At 39.2% G+C, this 23,184-nt stretch overlaps 1 protein-coding gene across 1 annotated transcript; it reads right to left on the reverse strand.

The window, feature by feature from the left end:
- Positions 1–388: 388 nt before the first annotated feature.
- Positions 389–22,381, reverse strand: si:dkeyp-115e12.6 (centromere protein F). Its single transcript, XM_058650044.1, has 18 exons — positions 22,182–22,381; positions 18,989–19,166; positions 16,063–16,259; positions 15,772–15,875; positions 15,434–15,501; positions 14,635–14,890; positions 12,333–12,526; positions 11,752–11,877; positions 11,493–11,621; positions 10,048–10,170; positions 9,252–9,387; positions 7,441–8,957; positions 5,623–6,396; positions 4,907–5,250; positions 4,682–4,781; positions 3,380–3,890; positions 2,997–3,138; positions 389–2,368 (listed from the first exon to the last, which is right to left on the reverse strand). Exons 2-17 carry the CDS (start codon positions 19,148–19,150, stop codon positions 3,020–3,022), a joined length of 4,860 nt encoding a protein of 1,619 aa, XP_058506027.1. The 5' UTR covers positions 19,151–19,166; positions 22,182–22,381; the 3' UTR covers positions 389–2,368; positions 2,997–3,019.
- Between the last annotated feature and the right edge of the window lie 803 nt (positions 22,382–23,184).

Below are 23,184 nucleotides of genomic sequence, written 5' to 3' on the forward strand. Positions count from 1 at the left end.
TTTTAAAAGGTTGTATTTGAGACAGCATTTTCATTCATTCATAATATATTGTTTTTGATTTGTTGTTTTCTTTTTTTTTTTTACAATGTGGGACATAAGGCTGTGCAAGTTACACATAATATGGGTTATGCTGTTAATTGGGTTGAGCTGATTCATCCAAGTGAATCAAACCTCTAGTCTTTTATTGGGTTTATTTGTTTTTGCTGGGTTTTTAATGACACTATACTTTTTCAATCTGGCATAAATATTACAGAAAAACGAATAAAAACTAAGCATTCACAAAAAATAAAAACGGACAAACCCACTCTAAAAACTAATTAAAAGTAACACATTTTAAAAACAAAAAGTCAAAACTGGATGATTAAATAAAAACTATTATACAAGAGCGTCGATAAGAATCAGCCTTTTATTGTAGTCAACAACAGAACATCGATACAGTTACAGTAAAGTGTCCAAAACAAGGCAACAACTCAACAACAGTGAACTGAGCTCTGACGGGTCCACCTCACTGCCAAAGAACTACAGATCCCAGGGATATGAAGGTAAGGCAGCACAAGTGTGTGTTTGTGTGTGGGATGGTGTTGCCATGACAACTGATACCGAGACATGCATGTAACTGTTACAAGCCAAGACCAGAAAGGAGTGATTCAACATGAAATGTTAACATAAATAAACTAAATGAATTTACATCCTTTTTGACACAAATGTACAAAAAAAAACGTGGGTTTAAATAATCTCAAATATCAGTGACAGACAGAGCAGCAAAGGTTTTAAAGGACTTCATATTCTTTAATAAAACACCAACATGCTTTTTATGTATATTTACAAAACGAGCCTTAAATACTGGCAGAAAGGGAAACCTTGAAAAAGCAATGTCAGCGCAGTTAAAGCAGGACAAAGGCTTCTGTCATCTAAGGTAGACGAATCAGACTAGTCTTTGTAGTAAGAAGAGTTCATAGTTTTGTTGACATCATTGTCTAGAGAAGCATAAAGCTGTAAAGATTCATTTCCATTTGTACTGTCTGTCAAGGCCTGTTTTTACACTTGTTGGTTGATTCTCTCAGTAAATCTGTGCAAATCATGTTTTAGATTTGACCTGTAAATGTACTGCATCACTGACAACAAGCAAGTGTCAAATTTGACCAGGACTGAGGATTTTGGACACTGCTTAAGCAAGTGATATCTTTGCAGCCAGATAACAGCAGCAATGCTTAGAATTCAATGACCTGTAGCCCTTTATATGTAACTTTGAGCGTGTGTTATCATTACAAACAACCTGGGAAACCTTGTTGAGTGGTGATTATCTTCAGGTACAATGTATATTAAAAAAAAAAACCTGTCCATGAACGTCCAAACTACAGAATTCATACACGTGGCATTTTGATCATTTGTCACAGTCGCAAATGTGCAACAAAGAAAGTCCACCGCAAAAGCTAATTTAGTCGAAATGAATGTGAAACGAGATAAATACAGAAGTTCCGTTTTTTTTGTGAGGTCGTCTCAGAGTCAGAGACAGATGAGTCTCATCAGTGTAAGAAAGGGAAAGCAAAGCAGGAGACAGAGAGAGAGAGAGCGAGCACAGTATACTTCACCATACATGGAGCGGAAACCAGTGCAGAGCAGACTGAGTCATAGGCGTGTGCTCGGCTCTCTCTCTCTCTCTCTCCTCATCACAATCACACACGTATACAAACAATTTCAAGACTAAACTCATGTTTTTATTCACGGCTAATCACCTCACACACCTTTACACTATGGTTTATCACGGGTTTGTAACCAGCTGTCCTCACATTCAAGTGTCCATAATAAAAAAAGCTACTTCATGACTTATATATATATATATATGGTCAGGTATATATCAAATTTTCCCAAAGAGGCCCTTCTTGACTTCACCCTTTTTTTGGCAAACACACCACACTTATCTTGACAAGCGTGTGTTTAGAAAAGCATCAGCGAGTCAGCATTTCATTAAAAACAGGCCACGGTTGGTTTCGACCCAAGCGCTCATTCAGAGTCACTAAAAATGATCCCTTTGTTATCGTGTCATCCCTAAATCAGCAGCACCTCTGCACCTAAATATACAGGTGAGTGTAATAATAAAGTCTTTCCACACAACAATCACAGGATCAACTTGTGTCCACGGAGACATTTCGGATCCACAGTGATGGAAGTGTTTAGTTTTTTCCCCACTGCAGGACCTGTTACCTGTAAACACATGAATGGATGTCCACGTGACGGGAAATGTTTGTGTTGCTGTAAAAGACTGAAGTGGTTCAGGTCACTGGTGAGTGGAGTGTGTCTTTGTAGAGCTGCTGTTCTTCATCACTGAGCTCCAGTGTCATTAAACATTAGTTCAGTGCCACCAGACCTGCAGACAACCAGAATCAATGTTTTATTAATAATAATAAAACATTTAGTGACTGATTCTCAGATTATACATTTGATTAATAAAATAGATAGAGTCTAATAAATAGTATATTTTGCCTGAATTGTGAGTCTAGGGTGATGTCATGGCGTGTCATTAGTAGTAGTTAGTAAACGTTTTTAAAACACACAAAGGAAAGCAGCAAATCTTTACAGTGGAGAAGCTGCCGCACATAATGATCTGCACTGTGTATAAATAACATAATCAGTCAACTGTATGTCATTAAGGTGTTTAAACGCAAAACTTCTTTTTGCAAAAAAAGGGCCATCAGACTCATCACCAACTCTACTTAAAAACTTTTGAACAAACATGGATCTGTGGAACAGCTGCACAGATGAATTCACATGATGTACACAAGTATTTGAACTCAAAAAACACTTAAAATCCTATATTAATACATATATGAAGATTATGTGGATGAAGAAATAACTATCTAATTAAATAACATATTTTTAATTGTAATTTTTTTAATTATTTGCCAATATGCTTTTTGAATTTCCTAAATCTTCGAGACATGAAATCTACTTTAAATGCACACACGTGTCCCAGTACACATGGCTGTGGAGGTTACCTGTGGATGTGTTTTCTTTTTTTTTAATCCGTCTCCTCTTCCTTTCCTGTGTCTTTCTGAGGGACAGGTACAACAGATGTCCCCAATAAACCTCTTCTCACAATGTAGGGACACGAGGGGCCACTGGGTATGTCGGCAAAACCTTAAGGAAGAAAATGACAGGAGATTAGTACTGTGTATATACTGAAAAGCAGTGGTGGTAGTCTGTCTTATTTTTTTTTTAATCTGGAGCATAAAATAAAGCGATACATAGTGAAAACAGCACAAGAAGCAACAGTAGCTTCAAAATGAATCTAAAACGTTATCTTTGAGCCAACAAAGCACATTTCTTCATTAAAAAGTACTATATACTTTACGCAATTTTACACAAACCGTAGACTTACCTTTCATGACAACTTCCGGCAGTCCATACGGCTCATACTCCGTGTCATCGAAGGCAGCAGACAATTGAGTCCTGTTCCGGCGGATTCTTTCAGCTAAACGAGCCGGGTCAGCTGGGATGGGGAAGGAACCTGAAAACAGCATCTTCTCTGCTGACACTGCTGCCTGAGCTAAAGGAATGGGGGAGACAGGGGGTGAATCCACTATGTCTACTTCCTCCTCCTCAGTCTGTGTGTATGCAGAGTGGAGTTTAGATGCTGTTGGAGGATCCAAGCTCTCCTCCGTTTGACTGCTGACACTCTTCATCTCGGTCGTGTTTGTTTCATCAGATGCTCTGGAAACCTTTGGGTTTGACACAGGATTCTCTGGGTGACACTCTGTTTTTGTATTGTTCGGTCCTTTGGTAATGTGTTGACCCGTTGTCTCTAATGACATTTGGATAACTTCAGTGTCATGCTTGTCTTTGTGCTGTGATTGTATGACATTTCTCTCCTGATTTTCTTTTTCAGATTCCTGCATCGAGAGACAAAATACAGCAGTTAAAGACCGGACAATTTTCCAATGTATGCATTGCATTTTTCCCAAATAAGAACAAGATTAGCTTACAGCTTTCAATTCTGATGCAAATAAAGACATTTCTTTTACATCTTTAAATACTTATCACTTCAAAAAAGGAATGGCACAATCTAATTTGACATAAGTGATAAAAAAAAAAAAAAGACATCACATCTGTAAAAACTAAAATCTAAATCTAAATCTTATACTTTATTAATCCCCTTAGGGAAATGATTTCTCTGCATTTGACCCATCCTAGAATTAGGAGCAGTGGGCTGCCACACTGAGTGGCGCCCGGAGAGCAAAGGGGGCTGGGTACCTTGCTCAGGGGTACCCCAGCCCTTTTGACCTGGTGGGGACTTGAACCTGTCTCATCACCATCAACTTCTACTCAACTCTGACAAAAATGACTAGTGATTTTTTTGTTATTCCATTATCATGAGAAACGAGATGATTGTTCCCTAATCTCGACATAATGGAAAAACTACAGTAGCTACTTTAGCCACTTGGTTCCTGTAACAAACAAACATCATTATTTATTAGAAACTATGTCTAGCACACAGACTTTAAATTGTGTTAGTCAGCTGTCGCATTTAGAGCTTTTTTCCAGCTTTTCACATTTTCTTGAAAAGCCATGGGATACTGCTAGAAAATTAAAATTAGCCCACACTAATATGAGGAGTCGAAGACTTACATGTGTCTGGTATGTAAGCAAATGATGATTTAAAAAGGGAAAAAGGGTCAGTCACCTCGTCAATGTTGACAGTGTCCTGATTGTGTTCCTTAAGTGCTGCAGTCTTTTTAAAGTATTGGGAACTCACTGGTTCAGGGACGTTGCTGTGCTGTAGTCTTGATTTAAAGAAGCAGAAAACAAACATTACAAACATTAAACATACCAAATATACATATACATTCATTCAACATGAGTGTCAAATATTTGCATTGTTTCTCTAGCCTGAGTTTAAGAGTGTTACCTGGAGAACAACATCTGGCCCTGCAGTTTGTTGGAAGAGCAGGAGAGGAGTAACTCATCTTCTCTGACGACTGCCACATGACTGGGAGTTTGCTGAATAACCCGTATCTGGCCCGCCAGAGCCTCGCTCTTCGTCCCTGGTGGGTCATTGGTTGTCTCATCAGTGTGTTGCTGGTTTGACTGTGATTTTACAGCAGCAGAGATTTGATAGTGGTCATCTTTGATGGGAAGGATCTGGTCAAATGTTGGGGCTGGTTGGGTGGCCAGTCTCCACAGTGCAAGTTCCTCATTCTGCTGCTGGGTCTCCTCAGAGAGAGCCCGTACTTTCCCCTGCAGTGCCACCACCTGGACAGCATAGAAAGGACAAGACTGAGTGAATGGAAACATTCCTAATATAACTTTCTAAAGAAAAGGGAAGGTTTTTACAGAATAACATACAAACAAATATTCATTAGTTAATTAGAGTTTTAATAAATACTTTTTCTGATGTAAAGTACTGCAAATGCACTCAATTTAAAATTCTACTTAACCCTAACAAAGTTTGTCAACATATTTGTAAATTGTAAACTCTGTTATATCTGTTATTTCAAACTTCAGTGGGTAACTTTTTAAATACAAGTAAATGTCAGTTACTTTCTAGTCTACTATTAAGTGTCAGATTCAGCAAGACAGTTGGCATCATCGTTGTGATAGGAAGAGATAGGAGACCGTCGCTACCTGTTGCTCTAGGTGTTTGATCTGAAGATGAGACACTTCCTCAAATGTCTTTTGAGCCCTTGTTGTCCTTTTATCTTCTCTTCTCTTTTCATTCTGCAGCAGTGACTCCTGACCCTCAGTGGTGATGTCATTCTCCTCACTAAATGGCCCCTGCTGTGTCGAGCAGAACACAACAGTATGTCCTGGGTTTTGCTCGACTGGGTCTTCTTTGCTTTCAGTGTGGGTGTGTAATGCTAGGCCGCCAGTGTCAGAGACAGTCAGGCTTTCTATTCTTTGTTTCAGCAGACAATTCTCTTGTCGCAGAGCGAGCAGTTCTGCAGCATCATGTGCCGATCGTCCATCTTGACTGTACTCAGTCTCCTCTCTCCGAAAAATGGAGCCATAGTTACTCTTAGTCTTGGTCGAGTCCTCTAATAATTGTGCTTCATTGTCTTCTTCACTACTAACATGTGCTCTGGGATTTTCATCTATCCGTGCAGTAGATCCCACATCTGCTAGTGAACATGTAGTATCCACGGTGGCAGCACAACCCTTTTTCTCATTGGGCTGAAGCTCTGCGGGATTAGTCAACTTCACATCAAGTCTGCCTTCCCTTTGACCCTTTTCCACCTCCTTTTCGGTCTGTAAAGCATCCAGTTCTAGCTTACATCGTTGCATTTCCTCTCCCTGTCTGAGGAGGGCGATCTCTTTTTCATGCAGCTCGGCTAGAAGGCCCGAGATGTGCTGACTCTGCTTTTCAAAAGCCATTGTAAGCTGCTGTGTCTGACGTGTCACCTGGGAAAGACAGAAAATAGAAACAATAGAAGAAAGAAGACAGGCACTTCACTATGCCCTGCATCCATTGTGTTAAAATAACAGCTAAGTAAAAGATGGCACACACTTCTTAGTTACGCACTTGCCTTAATTTAGACAACACATTTGCTGAACATTCTATCAAGTCAAGAACTTACAGAAAAATCTCAATTTATACAGAACTGAATTTGCTTCTATGATAAAATTTTTTGGCATATGTATATATATATATGTATATATATATATATATATATATATATATATATATATATATATATATATATATATACACACACATATATATATATATGAGTGTGTGTTTGTTATTTGGCCTGGATGAAAGGTTTCTAGCCTCTGTTTCTTCCTGCATTCACAGATGGTTTCAGTGACAAAGTAATACTGACACAGTGACACTGACATTACCCAACATACATAAATGTTTAATTAGTTTGTGGGTTATAGTCACTGCAGCACGTTTCTACATTTTTATTTGCTGCTTTTTGTAAGACAATTCCTCTGTGACACATCCAAACATTATATTGATGAGGTTTACATTTTTTTTAATTTATTTAATTACTTATCTTATCTTGAATTAATCTAAATATTCTCATTCAAAGTGTAATGATTAAATCTATTGTATCATACGGCTAAAAACTTATATTAATGAAACTGAACAAATCAAATATAAAAATTGGAGATGGACGATGAGGCCAAACCGTTACCACAATAAACACAAATTTAAAATAAGTCAACAAATAATTATTGTGCCAAATTCAGATAATCAAAGTTAGATTTTTGTCTGCGTTCAAATGGAAGATATCAGTTGACTGCGATTTTCATTATGGCCAGAAAACAACATATCTGGTGTAAAAACAGTGCAAATGTGTTATGTCTCAATGTATCTGTGCAATGTATAAACATCATATCAATGTCTATTCAACCTTTGTTATATTGCTTTTGAAGATATTTTACAATATTACAAAATATCAGTACAGCCCTAATATCAATAAACACACTATTATTTACCTGGCTCTGCAGGGCTTCTAGTTTAACCTGGTTCTGGTTGGCACGTTCAGTTTCCTTTGCTTTCTCTTTGTGCAGGTGCGCCACCTCGTTTTCCAAATGTGAGGGAGCAGACTCACATTTGTGCAGGTGAGAAATGTCATCTCTCTGGTCGGACAGAACAGTCCCTACCAGACAGTTTTGTCTAGTGTCTTCCAATTCAGAAGGGATTTGATATGCTTGACCCGCACCTGACAGAGGTGAGCATTCAGGATCTATCACCGTTTGTTTTTGAATAAGATCTGCTGTTCCCTGAGATACAAGCGTGTTGAGCTGGTTGGTGGACTGACAGAAGAGAAGGTGCTGCTCAGGAGAAAGGACGAGTTTATTGTCACGATGGACAATGTTTGAGTTGAGCTCATCATCATGGAGAGACAGGTATGTCAGCGGACTGTTTGCAAGCAGGAATCTCTCCTCTCCTGCTCTCTCATCTTCTTTCTTGCTGCACTTAAGTTCTTCCAATTCAGCTTGAAGTTCTGCCAATTTTGTGCTCAGCTCCTTTTTAACATCTGTGTCTAAGACTGAAGCTTGGTTCCTCTCCTTGTCCTCTTGCTGTCTCTCTTCTCGTTCTAACGCCAACTGGGCTTTTACATCTGCTAGCTGCTTCTTCAACTGAATATTAAGTTCTATCATTTCACTCTCTCTGTCTTCTAGCGCTTTGTTTTTCTTCGTTTCCTGGTCCTCTTGCTCCTTCTTTTCTCTTTCCTCCTTACTACTCTTCACCTCTGTCTCCAAACCAACCATGTCCTTCCTCAGTCTTTCCACCTCAGCTCTCTCACTCTCCAGTTTTGCCTTCCATTCCTTGTCCTGTTCCGCCTTCTCCACGGCGTGGCTGGCATGTTTACGGCTCAGCTGCTTGAGCCGGGTCCTGGCCTCTGCTTCAGCCCGCCGTTGGGCTTCCAGGTCCTCCAGCCGTTTCTGGAGTTCTTCACGCACATCTTTTATCTCTGACCGCAGCATGGCATTCTCCCTCTTGAGGTCTTCAGAAGCTTTAGTCTGCTCAGGCTTAACAGAAGGAGTCCCACCATCGGAAAGTCTCACACTGCAGTTATTAGCATCCACAGAGGTGTTGGTGTACGCATCAGGAGCTGAGGGAGATTCACTAGAGTGTACATGACCAAATGTGGAGTGCCCCTTTGTTCCAGAGCTGTCACACTTGATCATTTCACTTCTACTATTGTTCTTTTCTCCATTACTGTTTCTTCTGTGTCCTACCGTTTGTAAAGCCTCCGAGTCTGTGGATATGTGTTCAGAGTCGATGCCTTCTCCTGGCTCTCTTTCAGACGGGTAAGGCGCTGAAAACTCTGCTCCTCTCTCGTCTACATCCTCTTCTTTCTTCTTTTGTTCAGCTCGGGTGGTGGGCTTTTTAGTGTGTGTGGACTGCCGAGAATGAAGTGGGTACGACGGAGGAGGGTATGAACTTTGTCCAACAGGGCAAAACTGCACAGGCTGAACTGGAGGTGCTGGTGCAGCTTTTTGTTCTGGAATTAAATGGAAGAATATAACACATTTTACTGACCACCCATGAAGTAAAACATAATAGAGTGCACACTTCTATATACATTACTTATATTTAGAAAAAAAAATGTAAAATATAAAAACAGCCAGCAGGGAGCAGCAATGAAGATAGTAATAGTAATATAGCATGTACTGTACTGAATGCACAACAGTATATAGAACTCATCAACTTAAATAATGAATGTGCATCATATGTAGTTTTCCTAAATTATAAATGAGTTTACACAAGCACAGATGGATCTGTCACCCCTCCTCACCCTGCAGGTCTTTGAGGAGACGCAGGGCGTCAGCTCGCTCTTCTGCCAGTCTCCTCCCCTCCTCCTCCAGACCTCGCTCTCTCTTCCTGCTCTGCTCCAGACTCACTGCCACACCCTCTGCCTCACGTAGCGCTTCCTGATGGAAGAAGGAAAAATAAAAATCTCTAAAAAAATGTATTTAGTTAAGTTGGAGTACAATCGTTTTAGTATAATCGTTTTTATATAAAAAATTGTTAATTTATCTGTTGACTTAAAGCAACGACTGCTTTTAATTAAAATGTTTCTTGCAGGAAAAAACATTCTCACACTGAAACTTGACCATTAAAAAATTATTTTGGAAATGCAGCACTTCCAGACAATAAAGGATTGTCGGGGAACAATGTACTGACAAGTGCATTTCATGAAGAGCAGTTGTTTTGAAACAGAAACAAACCACAGACAAACAAGTCCCACAGGCAAAGGCAGCATGAGTTGATGTTGAAAGCTGGAATGTGTGTAATCTCCTGCCAAAAACAAACAACTCTACATACTTCTGCTGCATAATGGTTTCAAAATTTGGTCAAGCACATTAATGCTAGGTCTGATGTGAAGGTTCACCCCATAAATTCAACATGATGATTAAACCTGATGATTGGAAAAGCCACAGCTAACTTATTATTCACAATTAATGTGATCAAAATATCCAACATATGACAGGTAGAAATGCTTTTTAAAAAATGTACACAGTTCATTCTTTATCCACTGGACAGGTAATGAATAATTGATATGCATCAGTAACATGTCATGCGTGTTTTACCGTTAGTTTGGCTTGTGTCTGAGCTTCTTTCTTCTGGCTCTCCTGCAACTGTCCCTCCGTCCACTTCAGTTTCTCTTTCAGCATGTCCAACTCTTTCTCTAGCACTTGTTTCTGTAGAGATAGCTGAAGGAGGAAATCATTACTCAGCAGGTGCTAAAAGGCGAGTAAAATTTAATAAAAAAAACAACTGTCGGGAAGGTTAAGGGTAAAAACAACAAGACAAAATGCAGACTGAACGGCTGCTATTGTCAAAGTATGAATATGAACCAACCAGGCAAACAGGAAGCAGGAGAGCAATCAGTGATCAATAGCAAACATCAGCTATGTCTAATGTATTGTCTACCTCTCTGGGGAAACTAAAGAAGACTTAACAAGCTGATCAGCTTCCCACCAGTGTGAATACAAAATTCTGCACATGATCTCATATCATCGTACATGGTGATGTGCATGTAGCAATTTGAGTACAAATTACATTTACTAATCCAACAAATAGGCTCAAATCAATTAAACATATGTATCTGTGCAACATCCACCACTGATAATTTAGTGTACCAATAAGTCAAAAGCTCTGTAAGATTAGATTCAACCCAAACTGTGCCTCTATTGTGTGTTGACTGTCGCTTATCAGATATAACAAGATAATATCTATGTGGTTTACAGTTCGGTCGTACTGGGTGTCTAAAATGAAGGAATGAATGTCAAGAACATATTTTGGGTGGAAAGAAGCTCGACCTTGTCCTGAGATTATATTCTGCATTACTGTTTTGCAGACAAAAAAATTAAATCACAAACACACTCTTTCTTTACATCCATGCAATTTGTCTTAAATACAACTTCCACAAAAATATTCCACCCTTCATCCTCACCAAACAGTCATGCTTGTACACCGCACTCAGTGACAACTCAAACTATTTCTCAAGCACAAGTTACAAGGTTTCAGTTTATTTAATGCTTCCATAACCAAAGCATTCTGCACCGAGCAACGGAATTGCACTGTCATTACCTTCACTGCTCAACCTTTCCACTGGAGAGAAACTGAGAGGAGTGGAGGACGGAGCAGAGAAAAGAGCAGGTGGGAAGGAAGAGTAAGAGAAAAAAAATAAGGGGAAGAAGCAAGCACAGGAGAAGAGGCGAGGCAATTTACATAACATTTTATAACAATAAAGAATCTGAGGAGGAGAGAAGACGAAAATGGAAAGGGAATAGTGACAGAGAAAGCAGGAAAGAGAAATAGGAAAAAGCTGAAAAAACAGAGCAGACATACTGTAAACCGTAATATAAACAAATTGTATTGAACGTCATTTGAATCCTCAGTTCCCAGTGTTGATACAAATCTAAATGCTTTACTTGTTTAATGTATTACTATGAAATAAATTAACATTATAGGGCAGGTTTAATGATGTGTTTGATGTTCTATAAACCTAGGCACCTTGTGCGGCATTTACCTTGTCCGCCTGGGCCTGCAGAGCATTGTGCAGGGTCCTGGCCTGTTGGAGCTCCTGGTTGAGCTTATTCACCTCCTCCCGATGCTGCTTTTCCAGCTGTTGCCTCTCTTTCTGGAGCTCTGTTACATCCTGCAGATAACACCCTATATGTGAGCCATTCTAATCATCTTGAAGGTGGAGCATATCAAACCAAAGCGATCTCAAATTGGCTAACACTTTCTTTAGTTGTTTGTATCCTCCATCTGTCCCAGAGTCTTACCCTCTGATGTTGTTTCTCCATCTCTTTGCTGCGCTGCTGGTGCTGCAGTCGACTGCTCTCAGCGTTTTGTCTCTGACACCTCAGCTCCTCTTGTAATTGCTTCAGCCTTTGCTCAGCTCCTGATGCCTGACACACAAACACAACACAATTTCCTTATCTAACAATACCAATAATGATTATTGTATTATTGTTATAATTATTAGTGAAATATATTACCATTTAGTACATCTTTCAGAATGAAAGCTGCACTCTTTCATATGAGGCCACTAGTGCCTATTCACACAAAATACAGAATTTACATTTACTATTGTACATATGAAATGTACATCTAGATTTAGAAATCTGCCACCTTTGATAAACTTGTAGTGCTTTGTATCTTGTACTTCTGATTAAGCTTCTGCTTGGTGTATCTTTGTAGAGCATTTGCCAAAATAATCCCATGTTTGTTGTTTCAAGAGAGGTTAAAATGGAATATTTTGATAAATGAAAGCCAACACCTATTTTGTGAGAAAACAGCAAAGCCTCAGGGAAACTAGGAAACCAGGAAATGAGCCCTGGTATGAGTGTCAGTGTGTTTTTACCCTTTCACTCTCCTGGGTAATGCGGGTGTGAGCCAGGCTGAGTTCACAGCAAGCTTTCTGTAGGCTGATCTCTTGGGCAGCCAACTCCTTTTTGGTTTGCCCCAAGTTGCTCTGAATCGATGTCATCGCCTTGGCCTTCACTGACAGCTCCTCTTCCAGACAAGACACACGACTCTGCATTTCTGACAGTGATGCTGGAGAATGGACCAAACACACAGAAATAGTTAATAAAGTATTTTAGTATAAAGCAGACATCAGGCACAATAAATTCCCCCTAACACATTTTAAAAACACCAGTAAGATGATTTTAAAAAACCTAAATAGTCAAAATGCTCAAATATTGTTAATATAATTGTAGTTTTATTTTTGAAGATCAATCACTATAAAAATAATATTTCCTGGCATATTCCCCTATCTTTTACAGTCTAAGAGGAGAACAGGCATTATTATCCACCAAAAGAACACAATGCACTGGGTTTTAAATTGGTGAAATGAAACCACAAGCAGTCAGCAAAACACAGGGGCTTCACAAGCAAGGTCAATCCATACAGGCTTGCTGACAGCCACAGCTGTTGTCACCGAAGCACTTTCACCAGGCCTGTGGGTCTCAGGCTGCTGATTTAAAAAAACAGTGAGGAAATCAATGTTCTGTCTGACCAGTATGTTTTCCATCATTTCCCTGTCACCTGTTTTTTTTTTTTTTAAAGCCGTTTAATTTATCAGATAATAATTAAGAAAATTCTACAAACAAAACATGTGTTTGGTAACTTTTTTTTTCATTAATTATATATAATATCTGCAAGGGCTACAACTAACCTGTCTATTATTTTCTCAATCAATTAGTTGTTGTAAAATGTTCAGAAATGTTTCCCAAGCCTCGAAATGATGACTTTGTCAAACGTCTTGAAAAACGAACTAACCCTTATCTGTTTGTAAATATAATACATCACTTCCATTTCAGGACAGACAAGTGATTTCTTTAACAAAAAGAACTAGCATGCCACTTAAATGACATACGGTTTTCCTACGCCTACGGTTATAACCCCATAAAGAGGAAGAGAGAGCATAATAAAAAAACACAGCAGCAAAAAAACTGAAGAAAGGCATAACTAAAATAAACACTGCACTAACCCTGCCCCCTCTGTATCCCAGCAGAAGCAAAAATAAGAATTTTATTTCGCAATGGACAATTCCCTTCTTTGAGCAAACAAGGACACACACACGCGCACACACATGCACAAACACACACAAACAGTGGAGCTGAGAGAAAGAGGAGTGTTTTATGGCAGTTATAAAGTGAGCCACTCTGCAGTGTGGAGCAAGAAGGATTCTCCAGCTGAGACAATGATTTCTACACAGCTACTTATGTAATAGGTATTGTCGAGATTCTAGCACATGGGATTAAGGATGATGGCACCACTTGAACATAATTAATTTTTACCTTATTTTGTCAGTCTAAGAGCACAACAAATGTACACCACACCATACCTGAGCCATTCAAAGATCAACAGTTAGCAACCCGTTTTATTTCTCTTAAAAACAAATGGCACAAAGGTAACTGGCCTTTTTAACAAGTGCTGAACCTGAACAGTACTATTTATTTTGCATTTGCATCTTCAGTAACAAACATAGCATCAGGACTGACAGGGTAGGGACGGGGATCTAGAGTGTGACCAAAAATCTTTCGAGTGTACCAAAACTGATCATGGTTACTCCCTCTTATGTCTCTTCTTCTGCAAAGATTTCCAGCAGCAGACTACTGCAACACATCCTGTGCGCCGCCATATCAGCAACAACAATGGCCGCACCTGAAGTCACGCTATTGTATGGACAAAGAAGTCGTCTTTGACAAGCACAAAAAACAACTGCACTGGAGATGCATCGGAGACTTATTGCATTAACATTTCTGTTTAATGTGGTCACAATGTGTCTCCGACCACCTCCCGAAGTGGTTTGGCAGATCAGATAACAATCTGTCCTCAATGTGTCTCGGGTGTATTTACACCTGTACCTGTGTATTTACACCCGTCAGGCAAGTGCAGGAAATGCATTTAAATGCCAGGTGTAAAGGGGGCCCCTGTGTGTCAAAATACGAAACCATCTGTTTTTCATCACAATATCCTAGATCTGCAGCATTTGGTAAAAGTTCAATATGTCTGTTTGTTTGCTCGTTTTTTTTCAAATAACACTCTAAAACCCAAGAATATTGTGTTTACTGCAATGTAAAACCAGGAAAAGCAACACATTGAAGAAACACCTTCATGCCATGTAAAGAAGGTGATCATTTGACTTTCACACTCACTGTCCATCTCTGTCCTGTTGTCCTTCCCCAAATGCCCCGGGGTTGGCTGGCCTTGACTGATGATATCAGTACAGGGCGCCTGGGGAGAGGACGGGGATTGTCTTCTGGCTGTTTGCCTGGTGTCATCTCGTTCCCACGGAAACACAGCCAAGGGAGTGGAGAAGGACTCTAATTGGTCCGACAGCCGGTGATGGGGTGTGGTCTTGTGTTGTCTTGGCAGTGAATTTGTGTGCATGTCTGAGAACTGGAGTCGCTGCTGAGAGGAGAACAGAGATTTTGAATTTTTTTTTTAATAACGAAAAAGGAGTGCATGAGTCTGAGTGGAGAAAAAACTGGAAAGTAACACCATCAACAACTATATTATATAAATTATTTTAGCAAACTTTACTCTTCAATTCATACTTGAATTGAATTATTAAATAAAGTAAAAGAAATTACTCGTTCATGTGATATGATGCAAAGTAATGAGAGTCTGTAACGGAGGGATAGGCAGTATGTGGATTAAAAGAAATACAAATGACACTAATATATAAATATCTTCGAGAAAAAGTTTCTGAATACCAACAATGCAAAATCATTGAGCCACACAGCAACAAAGAACACGACCACCTTCTGAACAAGTTAAACAAGTTAAACTCTAAGCATGATACAAGGTTACATTGAAGTTTGCATCTCTGTGAACGACAGAAAAACAGAACACCCAGAAGAAGCAAGGATGACATGGAGTGAGTCATGTCATACAATTAGAACACTATTCACATTGTCTTTAGCCTGTTAGGCTGCATATGCTGGAACTTACTCGAACGTGAGGTGCTTGGCTCTGTGTTTCATCTCCATGTCCCAACCTCTCCTCACCCTTTCTGCTCCCTATTGGCAAATAAAGCATTTAGAGTGGATTGACAACCTAAATCCAATCACCAAAGCTGAGCGGAATCAAACGGTGAATAACTCAAGTGATTTAGGGACATGGGAGTAAAGAGAACTACAATAGTCTCCAACAACTAGGAGAGGACTGGGTTGAGGGATTCTTTTCACAACCTCTGTGTTTTCCCAATATATATTGCTTTAATGACAAGATAGAGACAAGAATAAAACATGGGAGAACAAACATTGAGTCATAAAGTTAAAGGACTCTACCATTCTGTTCCCTTGGTGAGGGTGTGCTCCAACATGGAGTAGAAAACAGAGTGGTATCTGCCAATTTATTTCTGTCCTGTAGCTTCTCCAGCTCGGCCTCCAGTCTGCCAGAGACACAGAGAAAGTTCAAGAATAAACAATATTTGGGGAAAAAAAATCTAATATTTATATTTTGTGAATGCATATGAAAGCATACTTTGGCAAAAAATCTGCTTATAGAGAATACAAACCTATAAAAGAAAGACACTACAAAGAGAAGCTCAATGACAGAAGATTCCCAGTGCAGCTAACCTTTTGACTTCCTGGGTGAGTTTGTTGTTGAGGGTGCGAGTAGCATCTAGCTGGCCCTCCAAGGAGCATACTTGTGCCTGCTTGGTCTGAAGGTCCTGTGTCAAGCGCTCCCTGCTGATCACTGCCCCCTTGGCCTCCTCACGAACACTCTGGAGCTCCCGCTGCACAGACTGAAGTTCTCCACGCACCTCGTCATACTAGTAGGAAGAAAAGAGGAGAAAGGGTAAAGGGGAAGGCACATGGGTTAGAATTTACAACAACAACAATGTAAAAATACAACAACACTGGATTAAACTTCTATATGCTGATCCCCAGGCTGTAGTATTAACAAATGGGTTATCATCTGTACCATTCAAATTATACAGGGGAACAAGACAGGGCTGCCCCCTCTCCCCCTTATTATTCACCTTAGCAATTGAACCATTGGCCATGGCAGTCCGTAAGAGTACTAAGGCAAAGGCATAAGAATAGGAAATGCTGAACATCGTATAGCTTTGTTTGCTGACGATATTATTTTGCTTTGCTCCAATCTGAAGCAGACTCTACCCACTATACTTGACCTTACAGAAAATTTTGGTACATTTGCAGGTTACAAAATAAACTACTCCAAATCAGTAATACTCTTCCTAGATGAAAAGGAGAGACAAGCTCCTCCGATTCATACTTCTTTTCTGGTTTCACAAGAAGGTTTCTCTTACTTAGGTGTCAATATTACCCCTACTATCGACAGAATTGTACCAAGCAATTATAACACCTTGACAGATAAGGTTACACACCTTATTAATAGGTGGACGAATCTACCCATCTCCATGATTGGGCGCATAAATGTTCTGAAGATGGCAATTTTACCAAAGTTTTTATATCTTTTTCAATGTATTCCTTTAGCTCCTCCATCCTCGTTTTTTCACTTACTTAAAAAGCTTTTTACAAACTTTATATGGAACAACAAACGCCCCAGATTAAGGCTTTCCCTACTATACTTACCATACGAAAGGGGAGGTTTACAGGTACCTAATCTTGAGTGGTATTACCAAGCTGCCCAAATTAGGGCAGGAATGTTTTATTTTGAGAAGAGTCAACCCCCAGCGTGGGTTTCCATAGAGTCACACTCAATTGATATTCCTCTATGTCTTTACATAAATTCTGCAAACAAAACTAAACTAATTAAAAAGACCAAAAATCCCTTTCTAAAGAATACTTTAAAGGTTTGGCATAACTCGTTGGCATACCTGGGAGAAAATATAACTTTATCTCAGTTTACTCCGATTTATGGCAATGATGACTTCCAACCTGGTAGAGCAGACCCAGGGTTTAAAGCCTGGGCTGCTCAGGGATTAGCCAAAATAGCTGACCTTTACAATGAAAATTCGGTTTTTAGTTCATTTGAGGAACTTAGAACTAGGTATGGGATCCCTGCAAAACATTTTTTTAAATATTTGCAGCTTCGAAGCTTTATCTTGTCCAGACAAAATAATAGTTTGACAATTCCCCTCAGATCCACTTTGGAAGATTATACTTTAACATTTTTACACTCCAGAGGACAGGTTTCCTCACTATACAAGCTCTTTGAAAGCAAATCTAAAGAATCGTCACTAAACACACTTAAAGCATGGAGGGCAGATCTGCAGGATAACTTAACAGAGGATGAGTGGTCAGAAGCATGTTCTCTAGCTCAAAAGCAATCAATAAATACAAACTCCAAATTATTACAATATAAATGGATAAGTAGGCTTTATATAACACCATCTAAGTTGCACCACTTTAATCCCAACATACCTGATACCTGCCTCAAATGCAAAGACCATAAGGGGACATTGTTTCACTGTATGTGGGAATGCCCACAGATACTTACATTCTGGAGAAAAATCTTATATTTAGCAAAACAAATCATTGGTGAGGATGTGCCTATTAATTCTAAATTATGTTTATTAAACCTTTACCCAGATAGCTTTAACACCTCTAAAAAAGTAAGATCTCTACTTAATATTTGCTTTTTGGAAGCCAAGCGATGTATAGCTTCCTCATGGAAGTCAGATACACCCTGTGCCACCTCACAATGGCTAAAGGGAATGACATTTTACATGGCTTTGGAAAAGATCAGTTACACTGCAAAAAACAAGCTTGATAGGTTTTGGAAGATTTGGGACATCTTTTATGGATTCCTTGAGAGAAACAATATGGATGTGGATTGTTGGATTGATGACAAACTGGATTGACCCCTTTTTTTTTTTTTTTTTTTTTTTCCTTATTTATTTTGTATTCCCCTTTTTATGCTGATGGTAAAATGTATATTGTTATTATTATTACTCATCTTATTTATTTATTTTCCTGTTTGTAGATGTGCCTTGTGTGTGTTTTGTTGCCTTCTGTAAAATTAAGAAAATCTTCAATAAATACTTGTTTAAAAAAAAAAAAAATACAACAACAAATTCTTCTGGACATTGTATGGCAGAATTATTAGACAGATAGACAAATAAGATTCCAGGTCGCCAGCAGAGCAGATACCAATTTGTGTCAGCAACTGCAAGTAGGGCTAAACAATTAATCAAAATTTCAAAAATGTCAATAGAATCACAATGACTAACTGCAATATTGAAATCGCAGGAGTTTAACTTTTGTTAAAGCCACAATGTGTGTTGAAATAACATTTTAGATCAAATATTGTCCTGACCTACACATCATATTCTACAGACAGAAGAAAACATTTTAGTTAACACAGATCTGTACACACTGTAGTGAATTTCAGTCCCCATAATCAACTAGACATTAATTCAAAATCTTTCAGCCCTACGGCTTAGTGTCATTTATTACAATTGGCATTTTTGCACACATTATTAGCAAATGTTTACATAGTTAATGTGTTGTTATGATAAGAAGAAAATTACCCAAATGTTTCCCAACCCTGATGGAACATGGTTGCTTGTACCTTTACAACCTGTTTTTCAAGGCTTGTATGGATGTTGTCCAACTGCAGCTGTTTCTGCTTGTTCTCTCTTGATAGTCGCTCATGATGTACCTGCAGCTCCTTCACCTTTTGCAGGACGCGTCCAGACAGCCCTACTGTCCAGTCCTCCTCAGCCCAACTCATGTCTCTCTGCCTGAGACTGACAAGATTGAAAAACATCATTACATCAGCACAAAAGATTCAAATACAAGTTCACGGTCAACTCTGAATTTTTCAGTATGTCTTGATTATGAGATGCTGTAGAGAAAATATTTGTGTTTTCCAGAAAGGCCACTTATGTTTAGTTTCCACCAAGTGCTACAGTGGTTCTATCTGGTTAGTAACACAATTAAAAACATGACATGTGACATATGACATTTTGTTGCCCTTCGATTGGGCAACAGAGGTCAGTAGTCTAGCACCTATAGGTGGAGCTCGACAAACTGCTGTTCAGTAAGTGGTAGACAGATAATTGTCAATTTTGGGTGACAAAGTGAATAAAATGGAAAAAATATTGACGAACCATTTTAAATAAACCATGTATTATGAGGGATAAGATCCAAGGCAGTTTGTGCTTCCTATTTAACAAAATAATGTCAGCGCACAGCAGTGTTGTTTACTGTTTCACATTTTTCTTTGTTGAAATTTATTGGCAGGCTATACAGTGTTGTGCTTTTATGACCATGCAACTCTATTTACATAGCTGATGCAGCTATCACCATCAGACCTACACACTCCATGGTGGAGAAACAATGAGATTAGGGTTTAACATTCCATATTGTACTGTGGCAAACTGAACTGTATTACATAGTGGAAAAGCAGCTTTAAATTCAGATCCAGCTGACCATTACTGTTCTGGCGTCACATATCCAGAATCGACCAAGGGAGTAGCTGGAGAGAAGATTCAACAACACACAATTTATAAGAGATGAAGCACGGGTCTGTTACACAGGGTGCAGCAGATAAGTAGTGACAGAGGATCCAACCCACACTGCACAGATTTAATGTTTCATCTGTGCCTTTGTCCTGTCTTGAATACGTTATGTTACTAAGGCTTTGATCCCCGGGGAAGAGCTGGTTGTTACCGCTGGGGCAGCTCTACCACCGACTTTTCCAACACAGACTGACTACAATGTTCCAACAGCACTTCATGGTTTAAATAGACCTTTCCTATTTTAAACCTCTGCAACTGCTGCATTGTCACATCAGTCTAGAGCTGGATGATACAGCCAGAGAAGATATCACAATAGTTTTAGTCCATATCAAAAATGATATTGCTAAGTAAATATCAGATATTTAAAGATCAGGCCTTTTTTCTCCAGAGTGAAAAAAAAATGTGTTAAATGCTTTTTGCAATAAAAATAAATGCCTATAATGCTAATGAGTTGTAATGTGATCTATATTTTTATAGACTTATTCTAACAATTGTTTTGGAGTCAGCGGAGTACAAGAGTAAACAAGAAATAATCTACATCATAAACATGAAAGTGTCAGCATTAAGAGAAAAGCCTGACATGGCAACAAAAGCCTAACCAAACCTGTAGAGGTTGATTCTGTTTTGACTTGCATTCCAGTCTCAAGCTCAACAACTGTAACTCTAGTCAGATAGTTTCCGTCATAGCTCACTGGTTGTGTCACTGTGTTTACCTGTTTCTGCAAACAAGGACAGAGACAGACACCTAAATAGACATATGCGTGTTATTATTGAAACTTACACTTGCTATACAGCACACAATGGCTGAGAGACTAGACAATAACACTTGAAACTTCAGTGGTTTATTTCCAAGTGAATCCTTTGTTGTTTGTCCTTCTCCCCATTCTCACCCTGTGTTTCCTGTTTATGCACTTATCTTTGGAGCCATACACTGTAAGGCAGCAGGTTTCAATCAGTATAACCACAAAACCTCAAGCTTGTTAAATTTGCATTTGGCTTTCACATGAACGTGACTGTCATCTGAAACAAAGGAAAGGGTGAAGTTCAGCTACAACCTCACCAATAAATGTTACACACCGGACAAAACCTTTGAATGGGAGTTTTGTTTCTCTCTCCACAGACAAGCACTTCTGTTGGAAACTGTTGGCTCTCTCTATCCCTCTATAATATTACATGGTCTAAGTCAGAGGTGTAAAACTCACGGCCCATGGTGGGGCACATGCAGCCCGCCAATGGATTACATGCGTCCCATCACTTAATATCATGTTATAATGAAAACATGGCCTGTGACCTACTCTCCCTTTAACCATGTGTGGCTGAGGCCCAGCTGCCAGCAAGGTGACAGAATATAATATCAAATATATTTGATTAAATTACATTGACATTAAATTATGTATATAATTTAGTGATTTAATTACAGTTGTCCATGTTATTATTTACTTACTTTTACATTTCTTTCTGTCTGTTCATGACATAATAGATTTATTTCGCATTGTTTAAATAGAAGAATACATCATTTCAAAATCTTTTTAACCTTCAAATTCTGTGATTCTGTGTGAATATCTTGACTGCGATATCGTGACGGAATATTTTGTTATAATTTGAAGCTCATATTGCCAACCAGCTACTTAAAAGTTGTTTTTTACAACTTTGTTTTGCTTATTGAGCACCTATTTAGGTCGGGATACATTTCATATAGTCCCATACTTAATATGACAATGAGCCTAACACACTGAATCTTGTGAGCTACAAGTAGAGGTTATCTCCTGAGAACAGACAGCAGCAGGTTCCATCGACAATCGAATAATGAAGTGCCATTTTTAATGATATGGCACTTGATGCCAACACCAAAAACGTTCACACGACACAACACAATTTGAGAAAACTACCTGACCGATTCCCCTGAAAGATGAGAAGAATCATAAAAACAATGAGGAAGATTCATTAAGAAGAGTTACATTAATAGTTGATGGAAGGACAGAGATCCAGACACGGACCTGAGATCGGTGACATCTGATCACAAGGTTCAAACAAAACAATGGGTACTTTACTTCAACTCACAACGTCCAGATATTAAAAAAAGAGTCAGTCTAGCAGAGTCAGTGATAGGGCGATAGCTTTGTACACGAATACAGTTTTCACCTTGTTAGTGCTCGCTCCATCAGCTGGGGACTGACAACATGTTGCTAAGCTAACAGAGGAGCAACTGAACGCTAACCCCGCGCAGGGAGAGCTTCTTACCGGTCAGTCCGGAGCGGTTACAAAGCGCCGCCAACCGCCGCGCAGTCTCCCACGCAGAGCGGCGATAAACACTGACAAACCCAACGATTATGTCCAAGTCTTCACTGTCACTGACGATACTGTTTTTCTGTCATGCCGGGGACTGACAAGCTTTCACAACTAACAACAGACGCCGAGTCTGCGTCTCGTGGAACTGACCGGGTTTCTGTGGCACGAGGCGGGGCGGGGGCGTGTTCAGTGACGTAGCTGGAGAATGTTTTGGGTTGAGGTGACGTGGTGAAACTCTGATGACCTCTTGTGGCTTCAATTAGCCTCATAAAGGACAACGATTCAATAGTATGTCTCTGCAGAACCGGAGACAGTCCCAGTGTTGTAATGTAACGAAGTACAAATACGTCGTTACTGTACTTAAGTACAAAATTCACGTATTTGTGCTTTACTTTGTTATTCACATTTCTAGCAACTTTTACTCCACTACATCTCCTAAATAAATAGTGTACTTTTACTCCACTACATTTCCCCTATCTTAGCTATATTTCTTAAACTATTTATTTCATTTTCACTATGTTTAAACAATTTGTTATTGATTGTAATATTTACCTTTCTATTGATTTCTTACAATTCTGGCTCTGGGTTGTTTGTAAATGTTCATGTGCAGCACCTTTGAATCTCTTTCTGTACAAATAAAACTTTCTTGCCTTGGCTCCACAACTTCCTCTCTGTTCTGGTGATTCTGCTGAGTGTTTCATGTGTTTTCTTCTGGTTCTCTGGTTTTCTCCCACAGTCCAAAAACATGCTAGAGGAACACTTTAAATTGTCTGTTGAATATCAGAGTGAATAGTTGTTCATCGGTGTGTTGGCCCTGCAATGGACTGGTGATCTGTTCAGGGTGTATTCCACCTTCTGACCAGGATCAGCTGAAATTGGCTCCAGCAGCTCCGCAACCCTCATGTGACGATGGATGGGACAAGTTTGTCCTAACTTGATGGAGTCTGAGGCTTTT

Source organism: Solea solea, chromosome 14 (assembly GCF_958295425.1).
Source record: "Solea solea chromosome 14, fSolSol10.1, whole genome shotgun sequence".
In the NCBI taxonomy this organism is placed as follows: Eukaryota; Metazoa; Chordata; class Actinopteri; order Pleuronectiformes; family Soleidae; genus Solea; species Solea solea.

Excerpts from the sequence above, each read along its gene's own strand:
- si:dkeyp-115e12.6 (XM_058650044.1), bottom strand. The coding sequence starts at position 19,150 with ATGAGTTGGGCTGAGGAGGACTGGACAGTAGGGCTGTCTGGACGCGTC. Across the intron at positions 11,878-12,332 it reads TTACCCAGGAGAGTGAAAGG|GCATCAGGAGCTGAGCAAAG; the intron begins GTAAAAACACAC and ends TTTGTGTGTCAG. Across the intron at positions 5,251-5,622 it reads TCAAACACCTAGAGCAACAG|GTGGTGGCACTGCAGGGGAA; the intron begins GTAGCGACGGTC and ends TATGCTGTCCAG.